Source organism: Muntiacus reevesi, chromosome 20, assembly GCF_963930625.1.
Source record: "Muntiacus reevesi chromosome 20, mMunRee1.1, whole genome shotgun sequence".
Lineage (NCBI taxonomy): Eukaryota > Metazoa > Chordata > Mammalia > Artiodactyla > Cervidae > Muntiacus > Muntiacus reevesi.
In genome coordinates, this window is record NC_089268.1 from 20,048,825 (window position 1) to 20,074,676 (window position 25,852).

General features: G+C 36.2%; 1 protein-coding gene across 3 annotated transcripts in view; it reads right to left on the reverse strand.

Moving 5' to 3' along the window:
• The window catches only part of SUPT3H (SPT3 homolog, SAGA and STAGA complex component), a 376,606-nt gene that overhangs the window by 122,458 nt on the left and 228,296 nt on the right, over window positions 1-25,852 (reverse strand). For all 3 annotated transcript variants that reach the window (XM_065912305.1, XM_065912304.1, XM_065912306.1), the window contains 3 exons: window positions 13,264-13,350; window positions 9,656-9,746; window positions 5,068-5,207 (listed from right to left, as the gene is read on the reverse strand). In XM_065912305.1, the coding sequence (XP_065768377.1) occupies window positions 5,068-5,207; window positions 9,656-9,746; window positions 13,264-13,350 (318 nt within the window). The remainder of the gene's footprint in view (window positions 1-5,067; window positions 5,208-9,655; window positions 9,747-13,263; window positions 13,351-25,852) is intronic.

A 25,852-nucleotide genomic window follows, 5' to 3' on the forward strand; every position in this document is an offset into this window, starting at 1 on the left:
TATGATACTAAATCTTCTATCATAGAGATAGTAGTTGTCATTTGACTGATCTTGCTCTAAAATTTTCCCACAGCAAAGCATAACCCAAGAGATTAAGCATCTTAAATGTGACAGAATGATCAAAACACTGCTACCATCACCCAACCACTTCTGGTTTCACACCTGGTCTGTGGTGCACTCTGGGCAAAACAGAAGTCTGACTTTACCCTCAGCTCACATGGTTAAGAGCTCATAGCTGACATGGATAAGAAAAGCCTGAAAGAATTCCTTGCGGAACACCTGTCAGATCTAATGTATTAACCTACAGGGTGATAAGGACATGGATAAGAGTTAGGGAATGTTCTACTGTTATAAGACTTGTAACTTACTCCTCATGTCATTGATTGAAAAGTGTCTTCTCCAGATGTTTTATGGCAATGAATACACAGGTCTCTACCATTCCATAATCAGTGTTAGTCCCTCAGTCGTGTCCGACTCTTTGTGACCCCCACTGACTAGAGCCACTAGGCTCCTCTGTCCATGGGATTCTCCAGGCAAGGATACTGGAGTGGGTTGCTGTTTCCTTCTCCAGGGGATCTTCCCGATCCAGGGATCAAGCCCAGGTCCTGCACTGCAGGCATACTCTTTACTGTCTGAGCCACGAGGGAAGCCCAATAATCAGAAGGTGGGGATAAAAAGTAGTTTGATAGAGCTGGAAATCAGTTTCAGAGTTACATATCATACCAACCTTTGGGTTCTCCTAAAGTCATGTAACACTCCCTAGTCTGCAGTTTCTAGGCCAGAAAAACATACACTAAATTACATTAATTCTGCTCTGTGCAGCTAGAATTACCAAAGATTTTGGGGGTATATCTATTAGTATTCCCCAAAGAACCATTTCACAGAGTACTTTTAAATTATCTGAACAAAAGTTACCTTGAAGAGAATAAAGAAGACACAGTGATGTGTTCTCTTGATGAATCTCTTTCAGAAACGAATCCTGACTATCACACTATTTTATGTTTTAAAATGGACCCTAGTTCTAGTATTCTGTTTTGTGTCCTCTTCAACAAACCACACTGAGGCTAGTTCTATAAACCACTCTGAAGTTAATCACAAAATATTTCTTGAAGAAGACATGTACTTTACTTCAGAATAAACAAAATTTCAAATAAAATAGCAAGTGAAATAGAATATACATGTCTCCATCACACAACCAATAATCTACTAAGAAGTTCAAAATTCAAGGCCAAATGTAGCAACAGTCATAAAAATGGCAACCATGTATTGAGCCTGTGCTCCCCTTACCAGTGCACGCAGCTGGCTTTCGATTTGCCAGTTATTACTGAAGGCCTGTGAGGGCAGAGACCATATTTTGTCTTTTTCATAGTTGTAACTTCAGGACCTAGTACAGTGACTGATTTACAAAAGAAGCTCAGACAAATGCTGAATGAATTAAAGAGTGGAGGATGGATGGATGGATGGTTTGCCTGAATCCAAACAAAATGATTTCCACTCATTTTAACAGGCTGTCTCTAAGGGAAAAAAATCCCAGAGATCTGAGCAGAGAGTCAAGATTATGATGTACCTCCTCTGCCAATTCCTAAACATAATCAGAGGTCCTTTATCCTTAAGGACTTTTGTGTCTGCCTTTTCAGCACCTACTCCTTCTTCTTAAAGCTGCAGGGACTCATGCTTTTATAGAGGTTAACTGCCCCCTCTTTGGAGATGGAGCACACGACTTAGGGACTTAGGCTAAGCCAATCAGAGCATGGTCATCCTATCAGTACAATTCAGATGGCACATGAGGTCTTATTCAACTTTTAGTCAATTTTAAACAATCTTTTTTTTTTTCCATTTGTTTTTATTAGTTGGAGGTTAATTACTTTACAATATTGTAGTGGTTTTTGCCATACATTGACATGAGTCAGCCATGGATTTACATGTGTTCCCCATCCCGATCCCCCCTCCCACCTCCCTCTCCATCCCATCTGTCTGGGTCTTCCCAGTGCTTAAATTTTATAAATCCCATTCTACTTTCTTTCTAGATTTCAAGACTAGGCCTCTGACTTAAAAACAAACAATAAACAATCACTGGGGATTTTCAGCACCCTAAGCTGTTTAGTCTGCCCTTTGGTGAGCTCTGAACTTTGGTCCCCTGTTTATTTTACCTGTTTGAGGATTAGTCAGAAAGTAGAGAATTCACTCAATTTTCCTTTTAGTGTTTCTTATTTATACCTCCTTCACAAACCCTAGCAGCTCATTAGATAGGATATTTTACTTGGTTAATGAGTAGAGCAGCAGGGTCTTAGGTGAGGCTCTTTTGTGAGGCTCTTCTGTGAGTGATGGCAGGTCCTTTGTTAAGAAAATACAAAGCTATCTGCAGGCTTTAGTGACCCTTTCTTGTCCTTGGTTAATAGTCACATTTAGTTGATTAGATCTCAAAAGACTGGGATGTAAGAAACAGGATCAACAGTCAAACACACCTGGGTCTTTCTGGGGGTGGGTACAGGGGGTCGGAAAGGTGCTTGGAGGGGAGTTGTATTTATATTTATCATGCTTATTATTTCTCTGCTTCTCTTTCCCAGTCTCTCAAATATACTAAAGCAATTCTGAACATCATTTAATCTATACTTGATGATTTACGAGGGATCTTCCCAGGTCATGATCATAGAGCTCTACTATTCACACACTGAAGTGTTGGTGATGGGGAAAGATAAATGGAGTGAGAGCTAGGTAACTTAACATGATGATGAACTAGCAAGCAGATATAAACAATGTACATAAAAATTCACACTTTTCTATATTTCAAATCATATAATACTTAACGAAGCAAATTATGAGTAAAACACAAAGCCAGGCACACACACAAATCAGCTGAAAACAACAGGAAAGAACTCAGGTTTTCATATGTTTCCTCAATGTTTTGAGATAAAGCTAGGGTCCCGAGAGAGTTTTTATGTCTATAAATTTCTTTTTCTCTTCTAAATTACATTTAAATAAAACAAAAAAGAAAAAAAAAACAATAATAAGCTTTGTTGGTAGGTCTATACCATTTTCATACATTCAAGGGGAGAAGGGAGTAAACAAAGTTTCTACAACTGTAAGTGATGCTTAGAGGAAAATTAAATCACGGAGCGATGCCAGGACTGATTATTCTACTGCACTTTAAAAGCCAGGGATTGCAGTCTGTGAGTCCAAAGTGGTTTCATATGGACTGCCACAGTTGTGGTTTACGCTTGAAACTATAACCTGTCAAATTAGAAGCAGGCAAGGACTATGCTCTTAACGGTTCCACTTTCTACTGTCTACAGTTTTGTCTACAAGTTCAGCATTTTTTATCCAGTTTAAGTTCTGTTATTTGGATGGATAGAATCTCAAAACTACTCTTTGTTATTTTGGTTAGAGATTTTAGTTATGATTCAAGGTTTAGAGAAGCTGGCAATCTTAACTTTTCTTGTACAAATGAAGCTGACTTTCACTGCAATTGTTTCTATCAACTATTGATACTTTATTATCCTGGTCACCACTATGCAATACATAATATAACTATAGGGAAGAGAAATTTAAACCGTATGGGCTCCCAAGCTTTTTCTGCCCTACGTTTCCAAATATCTGATTCATCTGAACTTGTACCTTACTGACTCATCAGTCTTCCAGGCCCACAGTAGCCGCTATTATGAGCTTACTGTTACAACACGCTCCCTTTCTCTTCTCCTCCTTGATTGTGGAATGCCCTTCTGGGCAACAGGTTTGGTTGACAAGAGATTTTCCTGTCAAAATTGAAAGAGCTACTTGTTCAATTTCACTAATGTTTTCTGTAGAGTCTTTCCTTAATAAATTTGTCTTAATGCCCATTTGTATAATGTAAAAATGTTTAAAAAATAAAGCATAAACAATATTTGCTCTCTGCGTAATGCATCATAAGTAAAACCATGCCACTAAACAATCATATCCTGTTTAGGCCATAATGACATCAGAAATATATGTTTATCATCTGCTTTGGACAACTGAGCATGTTTTTGGCCCAAGGCAAAGTTGAACTAAAATCATTTGCAGTTGCCTCAAACCAAGATAACCACACATTTCTAAGGTAATTGATACCTAAGAAGAACACTGCCTTTAGATCACAGCTCATGATCTAAGCATACTAATTCTTGAAATAAGGCTGTTAAATTTTATAAAGCATGGATGTCTACTGGACTTCCTCCAAAATTTAACATGAAATAATTATATTTTTAGCATGCATAGAGACTATGATAAAGTCAGCACTTAGCACAATCTTTCAGAACTCTGGAATTACCTCTTGCCCAGTTTAAAGAGAAGGGGAAAAATGGAGGTTTTTTTTTTTGTTTTTTTTTAAAAAACATGTAAAAGTATTATAAGAATAAGAATGATAAGAATAATGCCTTATATTTTGAAAGGCACGCAAATGAAATCAGTCACTACTTTTGTTTTTCCAAAGTATAATATTAAAGGAAACAATTTTATGAATAAATAGCTAGGGTAAATAGAAGGCATACAATTTTTCTTATCCATTGTTAAAACATGCCCAGGGAATATAAGCACTTGTCACTGACATTGTTTTACAGCAATATAAAGCATGCAATTGCCCTGGATACTACCTTAGCTGGTGAGGCCAATCATAGCCTGCAACTACAGGCTGAAAAATATAGCTCTTCATACCATATGTCAACACAAAAGCAGTAAGAATTAGTTTTGCCCACAAAGATAACTGGACGGTTTGGTACAAAAACTAAGTAAATTATTTAATTATAAACTAGCTTTTATGAAAGAAAATAATATCAGTAAAAGTAAAATCCAGAAGGAAGCTTAGGGAAATCTACTCATATTCCAAGGAGGAAACAAAGGAACAGGGGACTGAAGCTGTTTCCCAAAGTCAGCTATGAAGGCAGAGTTTGACGTCCTTCCCAGGACTACTTCACTGCACAATGCTGCTTCAGAAATGAAACCACTGATTTGGACAATTCAAACAAACATTTAAGGAACACAAGAACAGAATAATCCAATATTATACACACTGCAATGGTTCTTCCATTACTCTAACAAGGGAAGCATGTACTATACCTCCATTCTTTCTTGTTTAACTTCATCAATTTCATCATCTTCAAACATTGCCAAGAGTTCTCCTGTTTGGTCAATAGAGTTGAGAAAGTCTTGAGCGATTTTTTGTCTTTTGTTTGCATTATTGCTGCCACTCAATTTGTCTTCATGAAGATAAAGGAAGGAAAAACAAAATATTCTTAAATAGGTTTACATCAGTCCTAACCATTTTAAGTATGGATTACTGCATATAAAATTCAAAAGTGGAATTCTCTCAAAATAATCTTCAAAAGGAGAACCTTTGTATACAAAACAAAAGCATAAAGTCATACAGAATTGAATCACCCACTTATGTCATGAATAAGATTGAGAGAATAAAACCAAATAATCAATTACTACACTAAGTATGGATTGATTAAAATTTCTTACAAAAAAAAAAAGAAGGGCTATCAGATTTGGAAAAAGAATCCTGCTATGGCAAGCCCAATTGAGAAAATAAATAAAAACAAAGACATAAATAAAAGGCATTAGGATTGCAACTTGAAATTAAAAGAAGAAAATACTAGGTACATTACTATGACAATACATGTAAAATCTATGGGATGAGATTTTACTCTTTTTCTCATAAGAGATAAAACTATCATACTTACTTAAAAGCAAAACAAAACTCTGAGAAAGTTATTGCAAAAAGTCAGGAAGGAATGTAAGATGCAATATGCAATTAGTACAGTTTAATACACAAAAGTATCAATGTGAATTAGTGAGCAAGAACTAGATTATTTTTTAATGTGACAAATTACATACTCATATACCAATTTAAGGCAACCCTAACATCTTAGAGTGAGAAGAAAACTGTCATTCCCTGCTCCAATACAACTTCGTTATCACCCACCTCATTTATGTAGCTACTATCAAATATACTACATATCTGTATGCTATAGACTCAACAGTACAATTATATATATTAATACAATTGCTAACACAGTTATATTTTCTTTTATATTTACCTACATAATTACCTTTATAGATACTCCCTGGGGTGTGTGTGTGTGGTTGGGTGTGTGTGTGGGTGTGTGTGTGGGGGTGGGTGGGTGTGGGGGGGTGTGTGTGTATGTGTATGCATGTGGATTTAATTTCTACTTGTTTCTATTAATATAATTTCTGTTTCTTAATTGGTATTCTCTATTTTGTGAGACACTATAACCATACCTTTCTTTTGTTATATTTACATATGGTTTCCTTACATTTTTTTAACGTATTTATCAATTCAGTTCAGTTGCTCAGTCATGTCTGACTCTTTGTGACCCCATGGACTGCAGCATGCCAGGCTCCCCTGTTCATCACCAACTCCTGGAGCTTATTCAAACTCATGTCCACCGAGTTGGTGATGCCATCCAACCATCTCATCCTTTGATTTCCCCTTCCCCTCTTGCCTTCAGTCTTTCCTAGCATCAGAGTCTTTTCTAGTAAGTCAGTTCTTCGCATCAGGTAGCCAAAGTATTGGAGTTTTTTATACTCCCAAATATTGAATGCATTTATAATAGCTATTTAAAGTTTTCATCTGTGAAGCCCAACATCTGGACCTCCTCAAAGGCAATTTGTCTTATCTGCTTATTCTTGTCCTTTTTACGGATCATATATATGTGTTTCTTTGCATGTCTAGTATTTTGTTGTTGATGAAAATGGGTATTTTAGGAAATGCACTAGAGCAGCTCTAGATAATAATTCCCTTTTCTTCCTGTGGCTTGCTGTCATCATTCGCTTGCTTGTTTTGTTTGTTCAGTGACTTGGCTGGACTAGTTCAAGTCAGTCTCTTTCTCTCTCAGTGTACAGCCCTCGATGTTGCTCTTCAGACGGCACAGCCTTGAGCATGTGAAGAGCCTACTCCACCACCAGGAGTGACTCTGGTTTTCAGCCACGTTCTCTTTTCCTGTCACTTTTCTCTGCATTAAGTTTCTGGCTGGTCTGACTCTATTGCATCACACACAGCTGTCAGCTTCCACTAGCTGCTGGCTGAGAGTTGTGCTGTTTCAGCAACGCTGTGGGGCACAAACTGCTCCAGGGACTGATGTCAGTAATTTGGGTCGCTCTGCAGTCAAGGTTGACCAGCCTGTAAGTTTTGCTCTGACCCCAGGAGGGGGTCTTCTTAGCTACTGTTCTTCTTAGCTGCTGCTTTCTTTTGTTAAACTTTAAGCTAGTGCACTGTTTTCTGTGTTGTTATTAGTATTAGAGTGACCAGCTTCCTCTTAATGGCTCACTACCAGAAGATCTCCATTGTTTTAAAACACTCTTACTCAGGAACTTCCAAATGCTCTTTTCCAAAGAGTCAGTCCCTGCAGGAAGAGCGGTAGAGCTCTCTGCTTTTAAGGCTCTCTCTTACTGGCTGAATCTTTGCACTTCTGTACTAGAGCTGGAGTTGGGAAGAGCAATCAGTACTCCAAGAAAGCCTGTCCTGGATCTAAGAGGGGGAACCTCGTTAGAGACGGCAGACTCCTGTCTTCAAGGCTTGTCTCTTCTTGTGTGAAGCTTTACTCCCTGTGAGCAAGTCAAGATAGGGCAAGCTGAGAGCTCCCCTATTACTAGAGGAAAAGTGACAGTCATGGTCCTTTCAGCTGCGCTTGCCTAGCATAGAAGTTCTGTAACACAGAGTTGAAGAAGATGAGAGATGCTGACCTCCTGCCCTTCGTGGGGTGAAACTGTCACCCTAGATTAGGGGGTAGGGAATAGGGAAGCAGATGCTCAGCGTTCTTGGATACATTTACCCAGAGTAAAGCTTCTATCATTTTGAGCTGGGGCACCAGGGTAGGAAGGGAGGAGAGATGTGATGAGAGTACATTGCTCAAATGCAACAGATTCTCACTGTTCTTAATGAGACTTAGTAGACTTTCTGAATATGTTTCTCCATTTGCTGTCTGCCCTTAAGAACAGTTTCTAGAGATTTTAAGCTATTATTTTTCTTAATGCTCATGAGTTAAATGTGTTTCTCTGTGCAAAGAGTCTACCACAGTCCTCACACGGCCATTCTGGAAGACCCACTTCAGTAGTAAATATATTTTACCTGAGTATTTTATTTTATAAATTGTATCAACTACACTGCACCCTTGAAGAACACAAGTTTGAAACATGTATATCCGCTTAAATATGGATTTTTTTTTCACTAAATGCATACTACATGACTCTACATGGTTGGAGAATATGGGGACACAGAACAGTGTATGTGAGGGCCAATTGTAAAGTTTTTGGCAAATTTAACTGTATAGACAGCTGGCACCCCTAACCTCCATCTTGCTCAAGGGTCAACTGTATTTTAAAAGTTTATATAAGGCACACAAAGTTAGAAAATTTAAATGATAAAGTGGAGAAGTTTGAAGTAAATAAAGGAGGAGAGGGCATCAAACTGACATATGACAGTGTGAGTAAAACGGAATACTAGTCTGAGCTTCTTGGTGTTCAATGCACCATATTAACAGCCATCACTGATTCAGTGGCAGGAGTGTGTCAGGTGCTTTTCATACGTCATGTTGAACTGTAATGGCCAGTAATATAATTTCTGGCTTTCAAATGAGAAAATTGACCCTCAATGATGCTTCTAGAAAGAAAGCAGAGAACCGGGATTAATAGGAATTTAGGTCTGTTTGCTCCAAGTCTGTGTTTTTTATGCTCTCCATAAATGAAAGCATTTAAATTTATTTGGAGAACTATTTTGCAGGAATTAAACTCTATGAGAACTGTAGGAATATGAAATAGACAATACTGATTAAATGTTTGATCAGTATTTTTTTTTTGACACAGCTATTACTCTTGCAAATCTGTTGAGGATTAATGAAAGTAACTGGTTCTCTTTCAAAGTCAGTTAACTCTTTAGTTGGTTCTGAGCAATTTTCTGGAATTGTCCCTAATACAGTAGTTTGTTTAGCTACTTTGTCACTAGCAAAGGATACCACTATACAGTGACTATATTCAATACAAAGTAGATATGTTACTTTTAAAAACACATTTATTTTGATTAGTAAGTATTATTTAGTAATTATGTGTTTTCAGCTTATCAGTATTTGATTTTTGCAACATAGATATTTTTTATAAATATCCTAAAACAGGGATTTAAGTTGGAAAATCAGCTTAGGAAAAATTCCCACTTTGTGTCAGATTTTTTGTTACATTTCAAATAGCACAGAAATAATACAGTAAAATGATGTGACTTTACATTATAAAATATATCAGATACTTCCTATAATAAATTAACAAAAAACCATACATGTCAATTTCAAAGATATAATAGTGCAGGCTCCCTACATTCACAACAGAAACATTATGTATGCTAAAATCAATTATGTTTTAAATTGGCACAATTTTCTCAGTTTCATGATATTCTGATGTAAAGCATGTTATTTTATTAAAAGAAGAATTAAAATAACAGATTACTCTGAAGTCACACAATTGGAAAATCACAAGATTTAAGTACCAACTATATAAATATTTGGACAGTTACTAAACTACATATTTAACAGGACAAATATTGAACTCTGACAGGAGTTATCTATGTTGACACTATATAAATGTATCATCGGCATTACAGGTGTCATATAAGTTTTAGTTTAGTGCTTTAAGTTACCTTCCAGAAGATCATCCTCGTCAATGCCTTTGACGATCTTTGATTTGTAGTCTCGGAAAAACATGTATTTTAGCAGTCTTCTAAGTTTTTTCTATTAAAAATATGAAATAAGTAAGTAAGAAACCTTACACATACATTCATTTTAATGATTAAAAACTACTATGATAACTAAATCCCTTTCATGAATCACAGCCTTGTCATGGTGGGGCTTGTGTGACTCAATGAAGCCATGCCATGTAGGGCCATACAAGATATAGAGGTCATAGTGGAGAGTTCTGACAAAACGTGGTCCACTGGAGGAGGGAATAGCAACCCATTCCAATATTCTTGCCAAGAGAACCCTATGAACAGTATAAAAAGGCAAAAAGATACGATACTGGGAGATAAGCCTCCCAGCTCGCAAGGTATCCAATATGCTACTGGGGAAGAGCGAAGGGCAATTACTAATAGTTCCAGAAAGAATGAAGCAGCTGGGTCAAAGTGGAAATGATGCTCAGTTATCTGGGGGCGAAAGTAAAATCCAATACTGTAAAGAAAAGGTCAGGGGAGCGTGGCGTGCTGCAGTCAATGTGGTTGCAAAGAGTCAGACACAACTTAGTGAATAAACAACAGCAACAAGAACAGCGATAACTAAATATAACAAACTTTTACCCCAGGACCACTGGAAAAATACAGCAATTCTTAGCATAATACTATGAATACAAAATTTAGTCATCAAATTAAACATAAAAGCTATAACACTAGCATTTTTAAAAGCAAATTTGATTTGAAAGTATTCAGATATTGCAGAATCACAATTAATTTTGTTTTTTCTGGTTTTTTGTTGTTGTTGTTGTTAAATTCCTTCTAAGATTGTGATAAATATCACACTTTCTACACTAAGCTGACAATACTGTCTTTGCGGAATTTTGTATACCTTCAAGACCAAATTTCATTTTTTGAAATGATCTATAAATACCTATACAAAAGTTTGCAACAACTGTTTTAAGAAGTCAAGCACTTTCCTTTTTTATTTTTTTTAATTCCCTGAGAATCTTTTATTTAGAAGAGTTGGTTTATATTTTATATTTCTGGAAAACATTCTGTAATCTGAGAAACATATTTTTTATGAAACTCAAAGCTGATGAATGATAGTTGAGGCTTTTTTAGGTTTATTAGAAGACTACAATACTGCTTAACTTTAAAAGTAACTGATGTGTGTGCATGCTCAGTTGTGTTTGACTATTTGAGACCCCATGGACTGTAGCCTGCCAGGCTCCTCTATCCATGGGATTTTCCAGGCAAGAACACAGAATTGGTTGCCAGTTGTATGCTTACACTTAGTGTAGATGATTACTGGTTTCTGGTCTTCAGGTTTAAGATTCCTAATGACAGCTGAAACATATTTTACAAAGCTCTTTTACATGCATTTTATTTGATATTTTTGATAGCCCTGAGATACAGACAAACATAATCATCTTTTTTTATATATAGGGAAACTGAGGTTCAAGATAGTCTCACAATTAGAGCCTAGCAGGGCCAGAAGGAACGCATAAACTTTGAACCTCAGTCTCCTTGTTTACAAGGTAAGTAAAGTACTTACCTTAGAGGAATATTGTGACAAATAAATCAGAAAATGAGCGAAGCTGTCTAGTGTAGTATGTAAAATACAGTGGGCAGTCAACAACTTCTACTTGAATATAAACCGGAATTATTAAGAGTAAAAACATATACCTGGATCCAGGTCTTTGCTATCCCTCCTTTCTCTTTACTCTGATTCCACTCAGTACTTTAGATTTGATTTTGTCTTATATTACAGTTGTGTAAACTACTTTAAATTCTGTTTGGAACATGTCAGCATATAAATAAAATTATTATTTTGAGGAGAAAGATGAGAACACTGGCAACTATCATATTACAGCTATGTTCCTGGTTGCTTAAAAGATTCTGATTAAGAGTCCTTCTGGCCAGTAGAAGGGCTTTGACAATTGGTATATGTTAAAACATTGACTCCTCCAAGAGGCAGGAAAAAGTGTCGACGTGGACTACTTTTTGTGCTGGCCTGTTTACCTCTGTTGATGAAAAAGAAAAACCGACTGGAGGAATTCTGCAAAGGACTGATGCTAACTGCACTGTTACCCAACTGTCTTCATAAAGAACTTGGCTCACGGTCCCTGCTTCTCCAAGGGCACGTTCAGGCTCCTTCCTCTCGGGACCACTTGCTGCATGGCACCTACTTCCGCTTCACCTTCCTAGTGAGGTCACTAGCTCCTGAATAGTCTTACTCTTCACTATCTCGCTAAAACCTTCCTTCCTATTCACTTCCAGAGCCATCATACTCATCATGGTTTGCCTTGATTACTAAGCCTGCACCCTGGTTAGTTCCATTCTAATATAATTGCATGAATTTCAACCTAGGCAGAAAACCTCCACTCCACCACATTCTACAGACTCTCCATCTAATCACACAATCTTAAAATACTGTGAGTCTCAAAATGCTTCTTCAACTCAATGATACAGATTTCTTAAACCAGATTATAGTTTCTTGATAGTAAAGACATTTCTTTTCTCTTTATAGTCCTCATACCACATAAGAGTCAATGAACTAAAAATTCATAAAATTTCATGGTAGACTGGTGGAGATACAGTTTGTATATCCCACTGCATAAAAAAGAGAAAATCCTTCATCCAAGTTTAGTCAACCTTCAATCAATCAGAAGGAAAGATTTTTATGAATACAAAGTAATGGGTATCAGAAAGGTATGTTCACAGGATATCCTGAAGATCAGACGGGATGCCTTCTGATAAAAACCTGAGCCACAAACATACAAAAATGGTGGAAGAAAAATGGGTGAGTAGAATTAAAAGACCAGGGGAAAACAATGGGGAAATGAAAGACGGACCATCAGGAACTAAGCAGTGGGTGCTCATCTGGGTTAGCAACTACCATAACATGCTGCGGTTACTCAGCTTGTTTTTCCACATGTAACGACCTTTTAGATGAAAACTGTACTAAAGACATGCAGAAAGTCACAAAATGTTTTCAACTAGCTACTCATGGAAGATAGTTATGACAAAATTATAAGCTTAAATAGCTTAATGTCAGAGTTCAAAGATAGATCTCTAGCAAATAAAAAAACCTAAGTAATAGAGTATATATTTTATGCTATTGCAATATTCATCTTGATTGATTTGCCTTTTCCTATTAACCAGTGTCACAGAAAAAACTTTGTATTTCAAGTGAAAAACTACTCTATGAATGTCTACAATCCTGTATAAAATTAGGAAAATAAACATGCCATTTAGTTATACCCCAGTTACCAGAACAAAGCACCCAGTCAAGATCTAGTGAATTTTACGTAGCAATGAAAATGTCTAAATAGATATGTTAGGATAAGTGAGAATTAGTTGTCAGCAGTTTTACATAAATGCCGCTGTCCGTGTAAAAATTTAAAAAAATCAATTCTGTTGTAGTAAACCATTTTGTTGTGCAAACTGTGAGGACCCAAACATGAGTTCAACACTCATGATTCCAAAATGAAAGGCATATAACAAGGGTAGCTTCCTTATATAAGTGTAATTAAACACAAAGTATGGCATTTCAATACATTGAAATTATTTTACATTACCTTATCCTTGCGCATCAAAAACAGAAGATCTTCAGCAGAAATTACTCTTGCTCCCCGAAGCTGAGAAACTTCAGCAGCTTGCTGTAACTAACAACAAAGGAAATTTTTCTTAATCATCTAAATTAAATATACTATAGTCATGATGTCTCAAGAGAGATAAATATACTAAGAGTTAAAAATCTTTGGGGATCACCCAGCAATCACATTACTGCTTTAAAAAGCAAAATGTCTTATGTTTAAAGATATAAAAAAATGCAATTAACTTATACGCCCACCTGTAACTGATACAATAAACAGAAATCCTTGATTTCTTTCATGCAAAAGAAAAATCAAGTGCAGCTTCCAGAAATGCATTAATGCACCTGAAAATAATTTTATGAAATTTTATCCTCATATCCATGTGAGCAATGGTTTTGCTCAGTATCACTAGTTGAATAACTATATTATTAATCTGAGCTCCCATGCTGGTATGATTTGAAATAGGCCCATTCAGAACTTTAAAAGATCAACAAAAACAGTAGCTGTTTCTAATATCCAAAGGAAAAAAAAATAGTTTTAGTTTTGGCAAGTCTTCAGTGGGCAAAGGATTCAGTCCATAAATCATAATACTGGACTGCATTAATTTCTTTCCACACTAATCACATACACACAAAAAGTTAACTGTATCTGGAATGCACAACACAAAACATACTGCATGAAAAGTTAGATTCCCCCTGAAATGTTCATCTGGGCCCTTCTATCTACAAAGTTGAGAGTTTTCTGGAATTCAGAAGTCCCAGAAACACAATCTTACTTGAAAATGACCTGGAAAATAAAAGAATGTGAAAAATGATAGTTCTATTTTTTTGGCACAGGCAAAACCAGTTTCTTATTTTGATTAGTTAGAAGGAATATAAAATACATCCAGCTGAAAAAAATAAAGATGCTGGAGAAAACAGTACAAAAATGTGCCTGTAACTTCTTCCAAATTTGATCAATGGTGATTGCAGCAAACCAACTCTATCCAGTATTATAAAAATATTTACATACAAAAGCTGTTCCTGAATGCATCTTTCTTTGAAAGGAATAAATCTAACACATTTTCCTAAGAACTAATCTTTAAAAAGTGACACATTGTTATCTTAACAATTACAAAGAAATCAAATAGTGCGTTTGTACTAAAGAAATTCTGGATGTTCAAGCAATTTTGCTAAGTAAGCTTCAAACCTCGTCTAAATACACAGACTATGAAACAGACTATAAACTCCCTATGTGTCAGCCTTACCGCTGAATTTCCTGGATACTGGTGGTTGGTATATAAACATAATTCTACCTAAATATAGAAATTTAAATTTAACTGTGAACCATTTAAAAAGAAATCTTGGGGGAAAGGTTTTTAAAAAGATGATATATCTGCCCAGAAAGAAACTAAGTTTTCAGTAGGAGAAATGTGAACATATTTTTCTAAAAATTGGAAGAATGTCAGCGAAATACGTGTGCATGTTTTTTTTTTTTCAAACAAAAACATTTCTGTCACAGCATAAAACATACATAATCAATGTGGAGCAGAATATAGACTCAGTATCCATTTGTCTGGACACATACAGAGAACTGGAAGGCCACACTATCAGGTAACAGTTTTATTTTCTCAGACGAAGGATGGTATTGATTTGAAAATTTGAAAATACTACACAGATATAAGCAATTTCTTCTCACGTTAAGGAAAGATCAGGATAAGTACACATCCCTAAGTAGTCTTCCCAATAAATCAACTGTTTATCTACCATACATATAAATAATCTGTATTTATAACACTCTCCAAAATGTTAGTTTACAAATGCACTCAACTAGGGAAAATAAAGAAAATGGAAAACAAAGACTTAGAAGAGTCAGCCATTTTAAACACCCTTTTAAAACCAGTACACAACTATCATGGGATCTGGAATATATGTCTTGGTTATGTTGTCATAATTAGCAGGAAAACTTTATCTTTAGTTTTTGTCTACCTTATTTGCTTATTTCCCTCACCTAACCTGTACCCTCACTAGCACAGGCACTGCTGGTCACCTAACCTAGTATCCTCACTAGCACTGGCTCTGCTGGTCACCTAATCTAGTATCCTCACTAGCACTGGCTCTGCTGGTCACGTAACCTAGTATCCTCACTAGCACTGGCTCTGTTGGTCACCTAATCTAGTATCCTCACTAGCACTGGCGCTGCTGGTCACCTAACCTAGTATCCTCACTAGCACTGGCTCTGCTGGTCACCTAACCTAGTATCCTCACTAGCACTGGCTCTGCTGGTCACCTAAACTAGTACCCTCACTAGCACTGGCTCTGCTGGTACTCTACAAGAAGCCTTGAACCTCATGAAGTGAGTCCTCTGGCTGAAAGTTAACTGCAACAAGCCCATCTGACCCCGACCTGTCCCATGCTTCAAAATAATCTCGGCCACACTCTTACCCCCTTTTCTCTAAGGAGAGCAAGCTTGTTAACTAATGACGGTGTTCGCACTAAAGTGTGTACTGCCCACTGGCTAACTTCAAGAAATTTTATGAGAAAGAGTAAAGCTCCTCTTCAGCAACACAAGCTTAAAGAGCAAGTCGGCAGGAGGCTGGTTCAGTTCCGCCGGACACTGAAATCAGGGATCAAGTGCATTTAGTGTGAAAACAATACTAGAAACAGGAAACCAAATCACAAAATATTTCTAAGACCTTCTGTGCCCCAAAAATAATGCTGATTCTGTATGGTAAGAATCCCTTAATTTTTTTCCTTGAAAATAAATGGAAGTTGTACTTCATCATTCACTGTGGCAAGTCAAATATTTCTGGCAGTTTTGAAAATGATACGATAGTCCATTTTATGATTTTTTTATTACAATGAAAGTAGCATGCATTTGCAAAGAAGGCAATGGCACCCCACTCCAGTACTCTCGCCTGGAAAATTCAGTGGACAGAGGAGCCTGGTGGGCTGCAGTCCATGGGGTCGCTAAGAGTCAAACACGACTGAGCGACTTCCCTTTCACTTTTCACTTTCATGCATTGGAGAAGGAAATGGCAACCCACTCCAGTGTTCTTGCCTGGAGAATCCCAGGGACGGGGGAGCCTGGTGGGCTTCCATCTACGGGGTCGCACAGAGTCGGACACGACTGAAGCTACTTAACAGCAGCAGCAGCAGCATACATTTAATTGCATTATAAAATATACAAGAACTGACAGAGCAGAGGAATACTTTAAGACCAATAACTAGTTGAATGAGTATACAGAATAAACTTTAACTATATAGATAAAGGGGATGGTGACAGGAACCTTATGGAGATTTATTTGTAACTCAGTAAAATATGTTGCTAAAAGATATTATTCTGCAATAGCAATTCATTTAAAGCATTGATTTTTTTCCTGATAAATATTATTTCTGTTCTTTAGCGTAAACTAAAAATAATATAAACTTAACTGTTATTTATAGGCTGAGCATAAACTTTAAACTTTACATGACATCTTAAATGCCTCATCTTTGATCCCACAAATAAATCTCTTCTCAATTTCTCATTGCCATCAATGATGCTAACACTGGAAAATTCTTTCTCACTCTATTTTATTTTCACCAACTTCCGTTGCTTTTATTGTTTTAACTGGCTTGGGGTCTTGAATTTCCTGTCTACTTCCACAGTATTCATCTGAACCTAGGTCTCTGAGGTTTTTGCTTTGTTGTTTAGTTATCAAGTCATGTTCAACTCTTTGCGACCCCATGGAATGTAGCCTTACAGGCTCCTCTGTCCATAGGATTTCCCAAGCAAGAAGACGAGTGCATTGCCATTTCCTTCTCCGGGGGATCTTCCCGACCCTTGTCTCCTGCATTGCAGGCAAATTCTTTACCGTTGAGCCACCAGGAAAACCCTGGAGTTTTTGCTTACTGCTTTCTAAACTTCAGTGTCTCCAAACAGTGATGTATCTTAGATTTAAGTGTTAACATGATCTTCCTCAAATATAATATCCACAACTCTTGTTCCAGGATCTATGATAATCCACTGTTATCTGACTTCAACGTGGTTTATAAAGATCAACTCATAGATATTCCCTATACTTCTTCTTATTAAATTTGCTTTTCTGTCATATTTTTCTACATTTATTCTTCACTAAGTTCTGTTCTATCTTTATGTTTTTGTGCACTTGTGACAGTACATTTTATGTGTCAACCTGACTGGGCTACAGTGTGTCCAGACAATTGTTCAAATATTCTGAGTGTGACTGTGAGGATATTTCTGGATGAGATTAATATCTGAATTCCTAGGCTGAGGAAAGCAGATTGCCACTCCCCTCCACCAGCCCCTGCTAATGTTAGTGAACCTCAACCAATCAGTTGAAGAGGGATCTCCTTCTGCTTAACTGCTTTAAACTGGGACTTAGATCTTTTCTAGCCTTTTGACTTGGACTAAAATATCTCCTGTTTCTCAGGCTTTTGGACTTGAACTGCAGTCTGCCTCTCCTGGGTCTCTGGCTTGCCAACAATGGAACTTGGGATTCTTAGCCTCCACAGTCATGTCAGCCAATTCCTTATAATAAATCTATGTACGCACACACATACACAGATATATACATGTAACCTACTGGTTCTGTTTTTTCTGGAGAATCCTAGTATAATACTATACTCAAGTTATAAGAAATTCTTGATTATTTATGGGATGCAATTTCATTGTTTTTGTTTTTCCTCAGAGACTCATCCAGAGTCTGCCAGATTCTCTTCAACAGTTACATTCTGGATTTTTGTTCTCTTGATCTCTTTTGTTCTTACTTAATTTACTTTTCTTCGGTAGAGCACATTCTCTGAAACTTTCTCTTTTTTGTTTTTAAGCATATTCATAATAGCTGCTTTATAAAATCCCTGTCTGCTATTTCAACATCTGGGTCATCTTATAGTCAGTCACTATGTTGTCTTTACTCTTGGCTATGGATCATGTTTCCCGGTTACTTTGTATTTTAAGGATACTCTGTGATTTTATCTGAGATATTGTAAATGATACATTGTAAGGGCTCTGGATTCTGTAATGTTCCTCAAGAGAATAATGATAACTTTTTTTTTGTAATGATATATTGAAAGGACTCTGGATTCTGTTATGTTTCTCTAAAGAATACTGACAACTTTTTTAAACAGGCAGCTAACTAAAATGAATTCAATTTGTAGTATTTACAGTCTTCCTCCAGTGGTGGGATACAGCTGAAAAAATACCTCTTATAGCTTCCTAAGAAAAGATGTGTGGAAAAAAAGTTTTAAAGATTCTTTATGTCCAAAAATTCATTTATGTTACCCTGAGATTCAATTTATCATCTACCCAGGTATAGGATTTGAGATTTAAAATAATTTTTCCTCAGAAATTTAAAGTCATTGTCCCATCATCTTCAAACTTAAAATGTTACTGCTGAGAAATTCAGTTTGTTTGTTTGATTCTGAAACTCTTCTGTGATTCCCCCACCAGCCCCCTTCCTGAGAAACTTTTACTATTTTTCTCTTTGTACCAGAATTTACAATTTCATGCTGTATGCCTTGATGAGGCTCTTTCTTCACATATTTTCCTGGACACAGGGATATTTTAACTCATATATTCTTGTCCTCCAAGTCTGGGAAATTTTCTTTGATTACTCTGAAAATTTCCTTGTTTTCTGGATTCTTTCCAGAATATCTATTAATTGAATGCTGGTGGTCTTTGTGTGCGGGGTCTCTGAGTTCTTTCTATTCAGTCTCTCTGGAGGTGAACCTACACTGTTTTGTCAGAATGGGAAAGGGGCAGTTGACTGCCTGTGTGGCTGTGTGGCTGTGACATGGGAATAAAACTGTTCCATGACTTTCTACCAATTATGTCTTATGTTTTCAGAGGTATCCTGAATCCTGATTTCTCCCCACCATGTTCCAAGGTTTCATCTTCTTCAAATCTGTTAAACTTTTAGCATTTCTATCCACTTTTAAGAGTCCATAATTACGTGACATATCTCATCTGCTATTTAATATTCCAATTTCTTGATCTTGATAGATTTATGCTTTTAAAAATTATTTTGCTGGCATTCAGTGGGGTTTTGAGAAGGTCTGGAGACAAGCAATGTCTCACCCATGTTTAAATGGAAGCTGATGTTCCCTTTATATGCTGACATTTACTAAATGTACTATCCCATGCTTCCTGACTTCTATATATCATCTCATTTAACCCTCACAACAAACCTAAGAGAGGTCCAGGTACATAAAACTGGTACTAAATAATAAATGCTCAACATCAAGCCATTCATCTTTCTCTCCAAGATTAATTTCTTACTCAGAACACAGGAAGGTATGATCACTAAGTAGTCTTACATTGCATAGAAAATCTACTCACAGAAACATTTATTTGCCTTTGAAAACATTTTCACTGCTGGCAAATAAATGGCTGCCAAAAAAGGTTTGGATCAAAACATTCAAGTTAGTTGCTTCATGGAGACACAGCTTAAGGACTGAGAACTCAGCAAGTGTTAGAAAGGAAATGGATTTGTAACTAAATGCAGTCAACATTCAGACTATTATAAATGTAAGATGGTTGACTTAATCTGTTCCTGTCATATGATCTTATTCTGTTTTGGTAACTAGTCTTCCACTGTTTTAGACATTTGAAACATAAGCAAGTGCATAAATTAATTAAAAGATGTGCCAAATTTTTTAGAATTTCATTTTAACTCTTCTTGTTAGATGAGTGAGTCAAACACAATCAAGTGTTTAAAAAATATGATAAGGCTATAGTTAGCAGTATCTCATGTTTCAAAGAATTCATTTTTATTTATATATGGATTTCAAAGAATGACCAATGACAATCAATATAAGCTTGGAAAGCTTAAAAAAATGTCCAATAAGAACAGCAATCCTGACAAGAAACTAATTCTTTGGTTATTCTTATTTAAATGTGAAAGTGGTAGAACAACAACCATTTGAAAGTTATCTTTTAAACTATTTTGCATGTAAGTTATTTGTAAGTAAGTAAATTTCAAGTTTAAACACATCAAATTTTGAAGTCAGAAAGATATTTTGAAAAATTTTTAAAGTTGAAATTAAACTAACAAACTAGACTATACTTTAAATATATGATGAAAAATTATACTATACTATACTTTAAATACTATACTAGATTATAGTTAAATATTATACTATTAACTAACTACAGTTAATTTTATTTAAAACATCTATTTACTATTTAACTATTAAAACTAAAATACTCTCTACTTAAACTAAAATATGATTAAAATTGTGCAAATATGGCAGCAGATCTTGAACCTGTTCAGTATTATATACAGCTATCTTTCGGTTACTTGATAACTAAAAAATGGTATTGGTACAAATATGTATGGTTCATTTGCATTTCTTAAAGTTCTAGAAGCATGAAACTTTTTGGCAGCCTATAAAATGTATACTTTCCTGGTCTACATTTCATAATGTCTCACTTTTCCCTCTGCTTATTTCCTGCCATCTTAGTGCCTCCGTTTGTATTCCCTCTGTCCACACTTCTGAAAAAGGTATCTACCGAAAGAACTATAGTCATACTTATTTCTCCAAAGGACAAAATAATAACAGATATAAGATTTAGTTAATTACTTTTCTGCAGAACACTACCTAATTTTTCACATGATGACTTGGTTTCATTTCACCCTAGAATGTTTAGGAATAAACATAGGTCTTGCCCTAAATCTTCATGTTTAGATCAGGGTATTAAAAGCACTGAATTACACCAGACCACACACAGACCAATGTAATGACTGGAAAAACTACCAAATGGAAAGAATAATGCTAAAGAATAATCATGAGGAATGAGAAAAACTGATTTCTAATTTTATTTCTATTGCTATCACCATTGTTTTCACAAAAGCAATTTTATCATTTTGTCTTTTTGTTCACAAAATATATGGACAAAGTGCCAGCTTGAGAATTTCAGAACTGCAGCTTTTCACAATGGGTCTTAGAAATTGAGCAATGCACAAGGAGGGCAAAGGTCTGCTAAGAAATTCAGTTAAGAGTTTGGTTTTCTCTGTTAGTACGGGGTATCCTGAAGATTACTGTAATTCAGATTACTGCCTCCATTCTAAAGTCTCACTAACTCAGCAGTTATCTCCACACAAGGCACTATTCACACTGACTCCACAGGTAGTTTAATTAAGAAGCTTCAGAAAATCATTACTTTAAAGAAGTTTCCAAAGCCACCTTTAGTTTTTTCCTCTCATAAGAAATTTTTAAATGCCTATGGTTTGACGTTTAAGGGAGATAATAATGTGCACTATATAGTAAGCCTTGAGTAACGGCCATCTCCACTTATTTAGAAAGGAGAAATTAAATTTCGGTGTCATCATAAGAAAATTTGTAACTTTCAGGCTACCACTGGAATATAACTTAGCACTTATGACTTATTTTACCATAAACAAATTTAGGATGTAAATATTTGTGTGGATAAATTATATGTATATAAGTAATATACACATGTACTTATATACATATAATTTATATATACACATGCATATACACATAGATTTATATTTGTATGTATTTACACTCTCATATATATATGGGTATATATCATTAGAACCAATTCTTTACAAGTTTTAAGAAAGTAATTTTACCTAGAATTCAAGCAGAAAACTACATGGACTTCTTTTGATAGAGAACTAATAGTTTCTCTAATAAATTCTCTTGAATCAACTCACCATGAAATACACTGTATGTGTCAGTGTGCATAGCTTCTGAAGCTATAGTTTTGAACGGAATAGCTAATCATTCTGATTCTCAAGTTCTTCAAGTGGGAACTGAACAGATGTGAACAACAAATGAGCTCCAAAGAGCCTCTGGCTTTTCCTTTCTCATTTTAGTATTTAACAGTAGGCATACTGTACCTTTGGCTCCATAATTAAGCACTTGCATCAATGAGAGAAGAAATAAAAAAGAAGAATCACAAGGAGAAATAGTACAACTTGGTGAGAGGCACATGGGAGTCAGTTTTCAAAGAAAAATCCTCTTAGTTATACCAGTGGAAAGGACAACCCATCCAATTAACTAAGTCTGGCAGGAAGCAGGAGGCTGGACTATTATTTAGCATTAATGACTTCTTTTACCATAATGTTTGCCATGGTACACAAATCAGCAGGTGATATAATTATTCCAGCATCCTACTCAATACATTTGAAAATACATTGAAATACAGATACATTTGAAAGCCAAAGCCAGTTGCAAAATGGGATTAAAGCAATGCAATTACTAATGTGTAGAAGAGACTCCTCTCTATCCATTTCCAGTGTGCAATGCTTTTATCATGTGATGAGCAGAGGTAATTTGTATATGCTTCCCCCTTGGTCTGTCAGAGAAAGTAGCCCTTATTCAAATTTTGTATCCAAACACTGCTTGCATAGGAAAACCAATCAAGGCTGTATATACTATTTATCAAATTAGCTGTAGGATATGCAAACTAAATGAAAAGTCAAATTTCCTAGGCTCAGATGTCAGTCCTGTATTCCACTCAAGAATTTAAAAAGTTATTAAAAAGGGCTCGAGAGGGTGATACACTACAGATCTTGTTACACTCCCAGACCACTGTGAAGATTAGATGAAAAGATGCGGAGCATGTGCTTAGAGAGGGCTTCCCAGGTGGTGACTTGGGAAGGTCCCCTGGAGGAGCGCATGGCAGCCCACTCTGGTATTCTGCAATGGAGCATCCCATGGACAGAGAAGCCTGCGTCACAAAGAGTCGGACACAACTGAAGCAACTTAGCACACAGGCACATGCTTGGTGACCAATTAAGCACTCTACCAGCATAAGATACGGCATGGGGATGAGCAAGGTGGAACAGCAATCTATACAACAAAAGAAAAACTTTCACTGTTAATTCAACAGGCAGAGAAAATGTTTCAGATTTGCGGTAAAAACCCAAACCAAGATATTCTCAAAGGACTCATTCATATCAGACATAAAATGGTACAAACTTCAACAATACTCACACCGTCACATCCTGAGAAAGCAGATAGCATAGAGAAGACAGAATCCTCTTGTCCTTCAAAAATGCAAGGTAGGTGCCCCACCTTGGAGGTCCCGTCTAACTCAAGCAAAGACCTAACCACTCCCTTCCCACTGTGCTTCCTGGGGACTTTGTAGGACTTCAGCTGGCTTAATCCTTATCCTACTTTGTAAAGATCTTTTCACAGAAAAAAAGGCTTTCCTTCCAGAGATGGAAGGAAACGTTCCATTAAAAGGTAAACTCTCCATTAAAACGCATTAGAAACAACTGCAGTGAAGCAATTTGGCAACAGTCTCGTGAAAGAAAAAGGTGCATGACTGGTGTATGGAAACTGGTGCATGGAACAGGGACTAGAAGGCTGAAGACCGCTGATCCTAAGGTGAGCTCTAAGTGAATGTGGCCAATAACTAACCACCACTGGGCCGCTAACCAAAACAAACAAACCCAGGAATAATACCAGTTCTCTTGTAGGGATGTTAAAAGGAACGAGTAAGGAAGACAAAGTAAACATAAAAAAGATAATGCCTAAAACAATTACCAGGCCCCCAAATACTAGTCTTTTATTTCCTTCTGTGGATTCACAGGGCCATAATATTACTAAAAGACAAGTCATGGAAGGGCAACTCTTCAAACTGTAGTCACACAGAATGAGGTTAAAATGAAGCATGGAGATTAAAAACCTATGAGTTAATTGAATACTAGGCTCTGGTTTGTTCAAGATGTATTTACTGAGCACCTGAAAGTGAAAGTCATTCCGTGGTGTCTGACTCTTTGCAACCCCGTGGACTATTCAGTCCATGGAATTCTCCAGGCCCGAATACTGGAGTGGGTAGCCTTTCCCTCCTCCAAGGGATCTTCCCAACCCAGGGATTGAACCCAGGTCTCCCACATTGCAGGCGGATTCTTTACCAGTTGAGCCACAGGGGAAGCCCAAGAACACTGGAGTGGGTAGTCTATCCCTTCTCCAGTGTACTTCTTGACCCAGGAACTGAATCGGGGTCTCCTGCATTGCAGGTGGATTCTTTACCAACTGAGCTATCAGGGAAGCCATTAAGCACCTAGTATATGCCAACCACTGGGCTTGGAAGTGGATATTAGGCTAATCAGAAGTAAAGCAAGCAAGCAAACAAGAAAAAACATCAAACCATGGTTCCTAAACTCATGGATTTACAGATCAGGCTTATTTTTTCAGTAAAGATGCATAACAAATAACAGCAGATGTTACACAGTTTTGATTTAAAATAAGTTAAACAAGTTAATGCTGAAAATCAAAGAGCTGGGTGATAAGTACCATAACTCGTACCCTGTGTTGAAAAGCACGTCCAGCTAACACCTTGGCGAATGCTGCACAAGGAAGCCACACACTACACTGAGGTTACTCATCTGGAAAGAGTCCCAAGACATTGCTACGGATTATGTAAAATATAAGGAAGAAATCTAAAGAAAATATCACAACCAGTTCTGTCAGATATTAGCCATGACTAATTTCCAGTCTAAAGGCAAATCAAATTGCCTCCTAGTCTCTAAATCAGGACTCGGAGAAAAGTTCAAGTTTCAGAGCTTACCTGGCTGAGTCTCAGCTAACATATGCGTGCTTGCAGCATCTCTGGGGATGACCCATATGGGATCATTGATATTTACTTGAATATGCCTTTATCAGTCAGGGGGTTGGAATGAAAAAGATTAGCAAGTTAAACTGGGTAACTGGAGGAGAGAGGAATTGCTATGAAGTAACTTTTAGCAAGAGAAACAAGATGCAGCAATGTATAATACAGACCCAGTTTTTATTTTAAAAAAAGCAACAATAGGGACAAACCTTGCATATGTTAAAGTTTCTATATATTTATACATATATAACCTAAGTATACATAAGTATATTATATAAGTTATAATATACATATATAACTTAAATAAGTGAATGTAGCATATAAGATAAAAATATAATTTGAAGAGGAGGTATGATCTTTAAAAGTTTTAAATATCTATTTCTCTTGTTATAAAAGCTGAAACTTACTTGATAAGGATTAAGCTGACAACTAAATTACGCCTCACTGTAATTTTTTAAATGTTATTTTTAACATTTTTAAGTGTTATTAAAATCTTAGCATTATTTTCAGTATAGCATTTAACTTAGATTTAACCATTAGATATTTCCACAAAAAATTATGTTTCTGTTCTTTAAAGTGTATTTTAATTAACATTCATTTTCCAAGAACATTGATTTGAAAGGGCTATTTCACTTCCCTCTAGTGCAGAGAAAGGATCCCATTTAAACTTTTGAAGGGCACAGAAAAAAATAAACAAGTCTGCTGAACATAATTTCCCTTTTATTCCTTCTGAAAAGTTATGAAATAAAATCTATTATTTAATTACACTGGATTAAGAAACAGGAAGAAAAAGATGCATTTAAGTCACAACACTCCTAAAAGAATAAATTACTATACTTCCTCTGGGAAGAAAAGTGTTTTAATATATGGATAGGCATTGTCTAAATATTTCACATCTACTTTCCTAAGGTGTGAAAGGCTTTCAACAAAAATCAACAATATAACAGCCATGTAAAAACTGAAGGAAGAAATTTAAAAAACTGTTTGCTAGGATTGA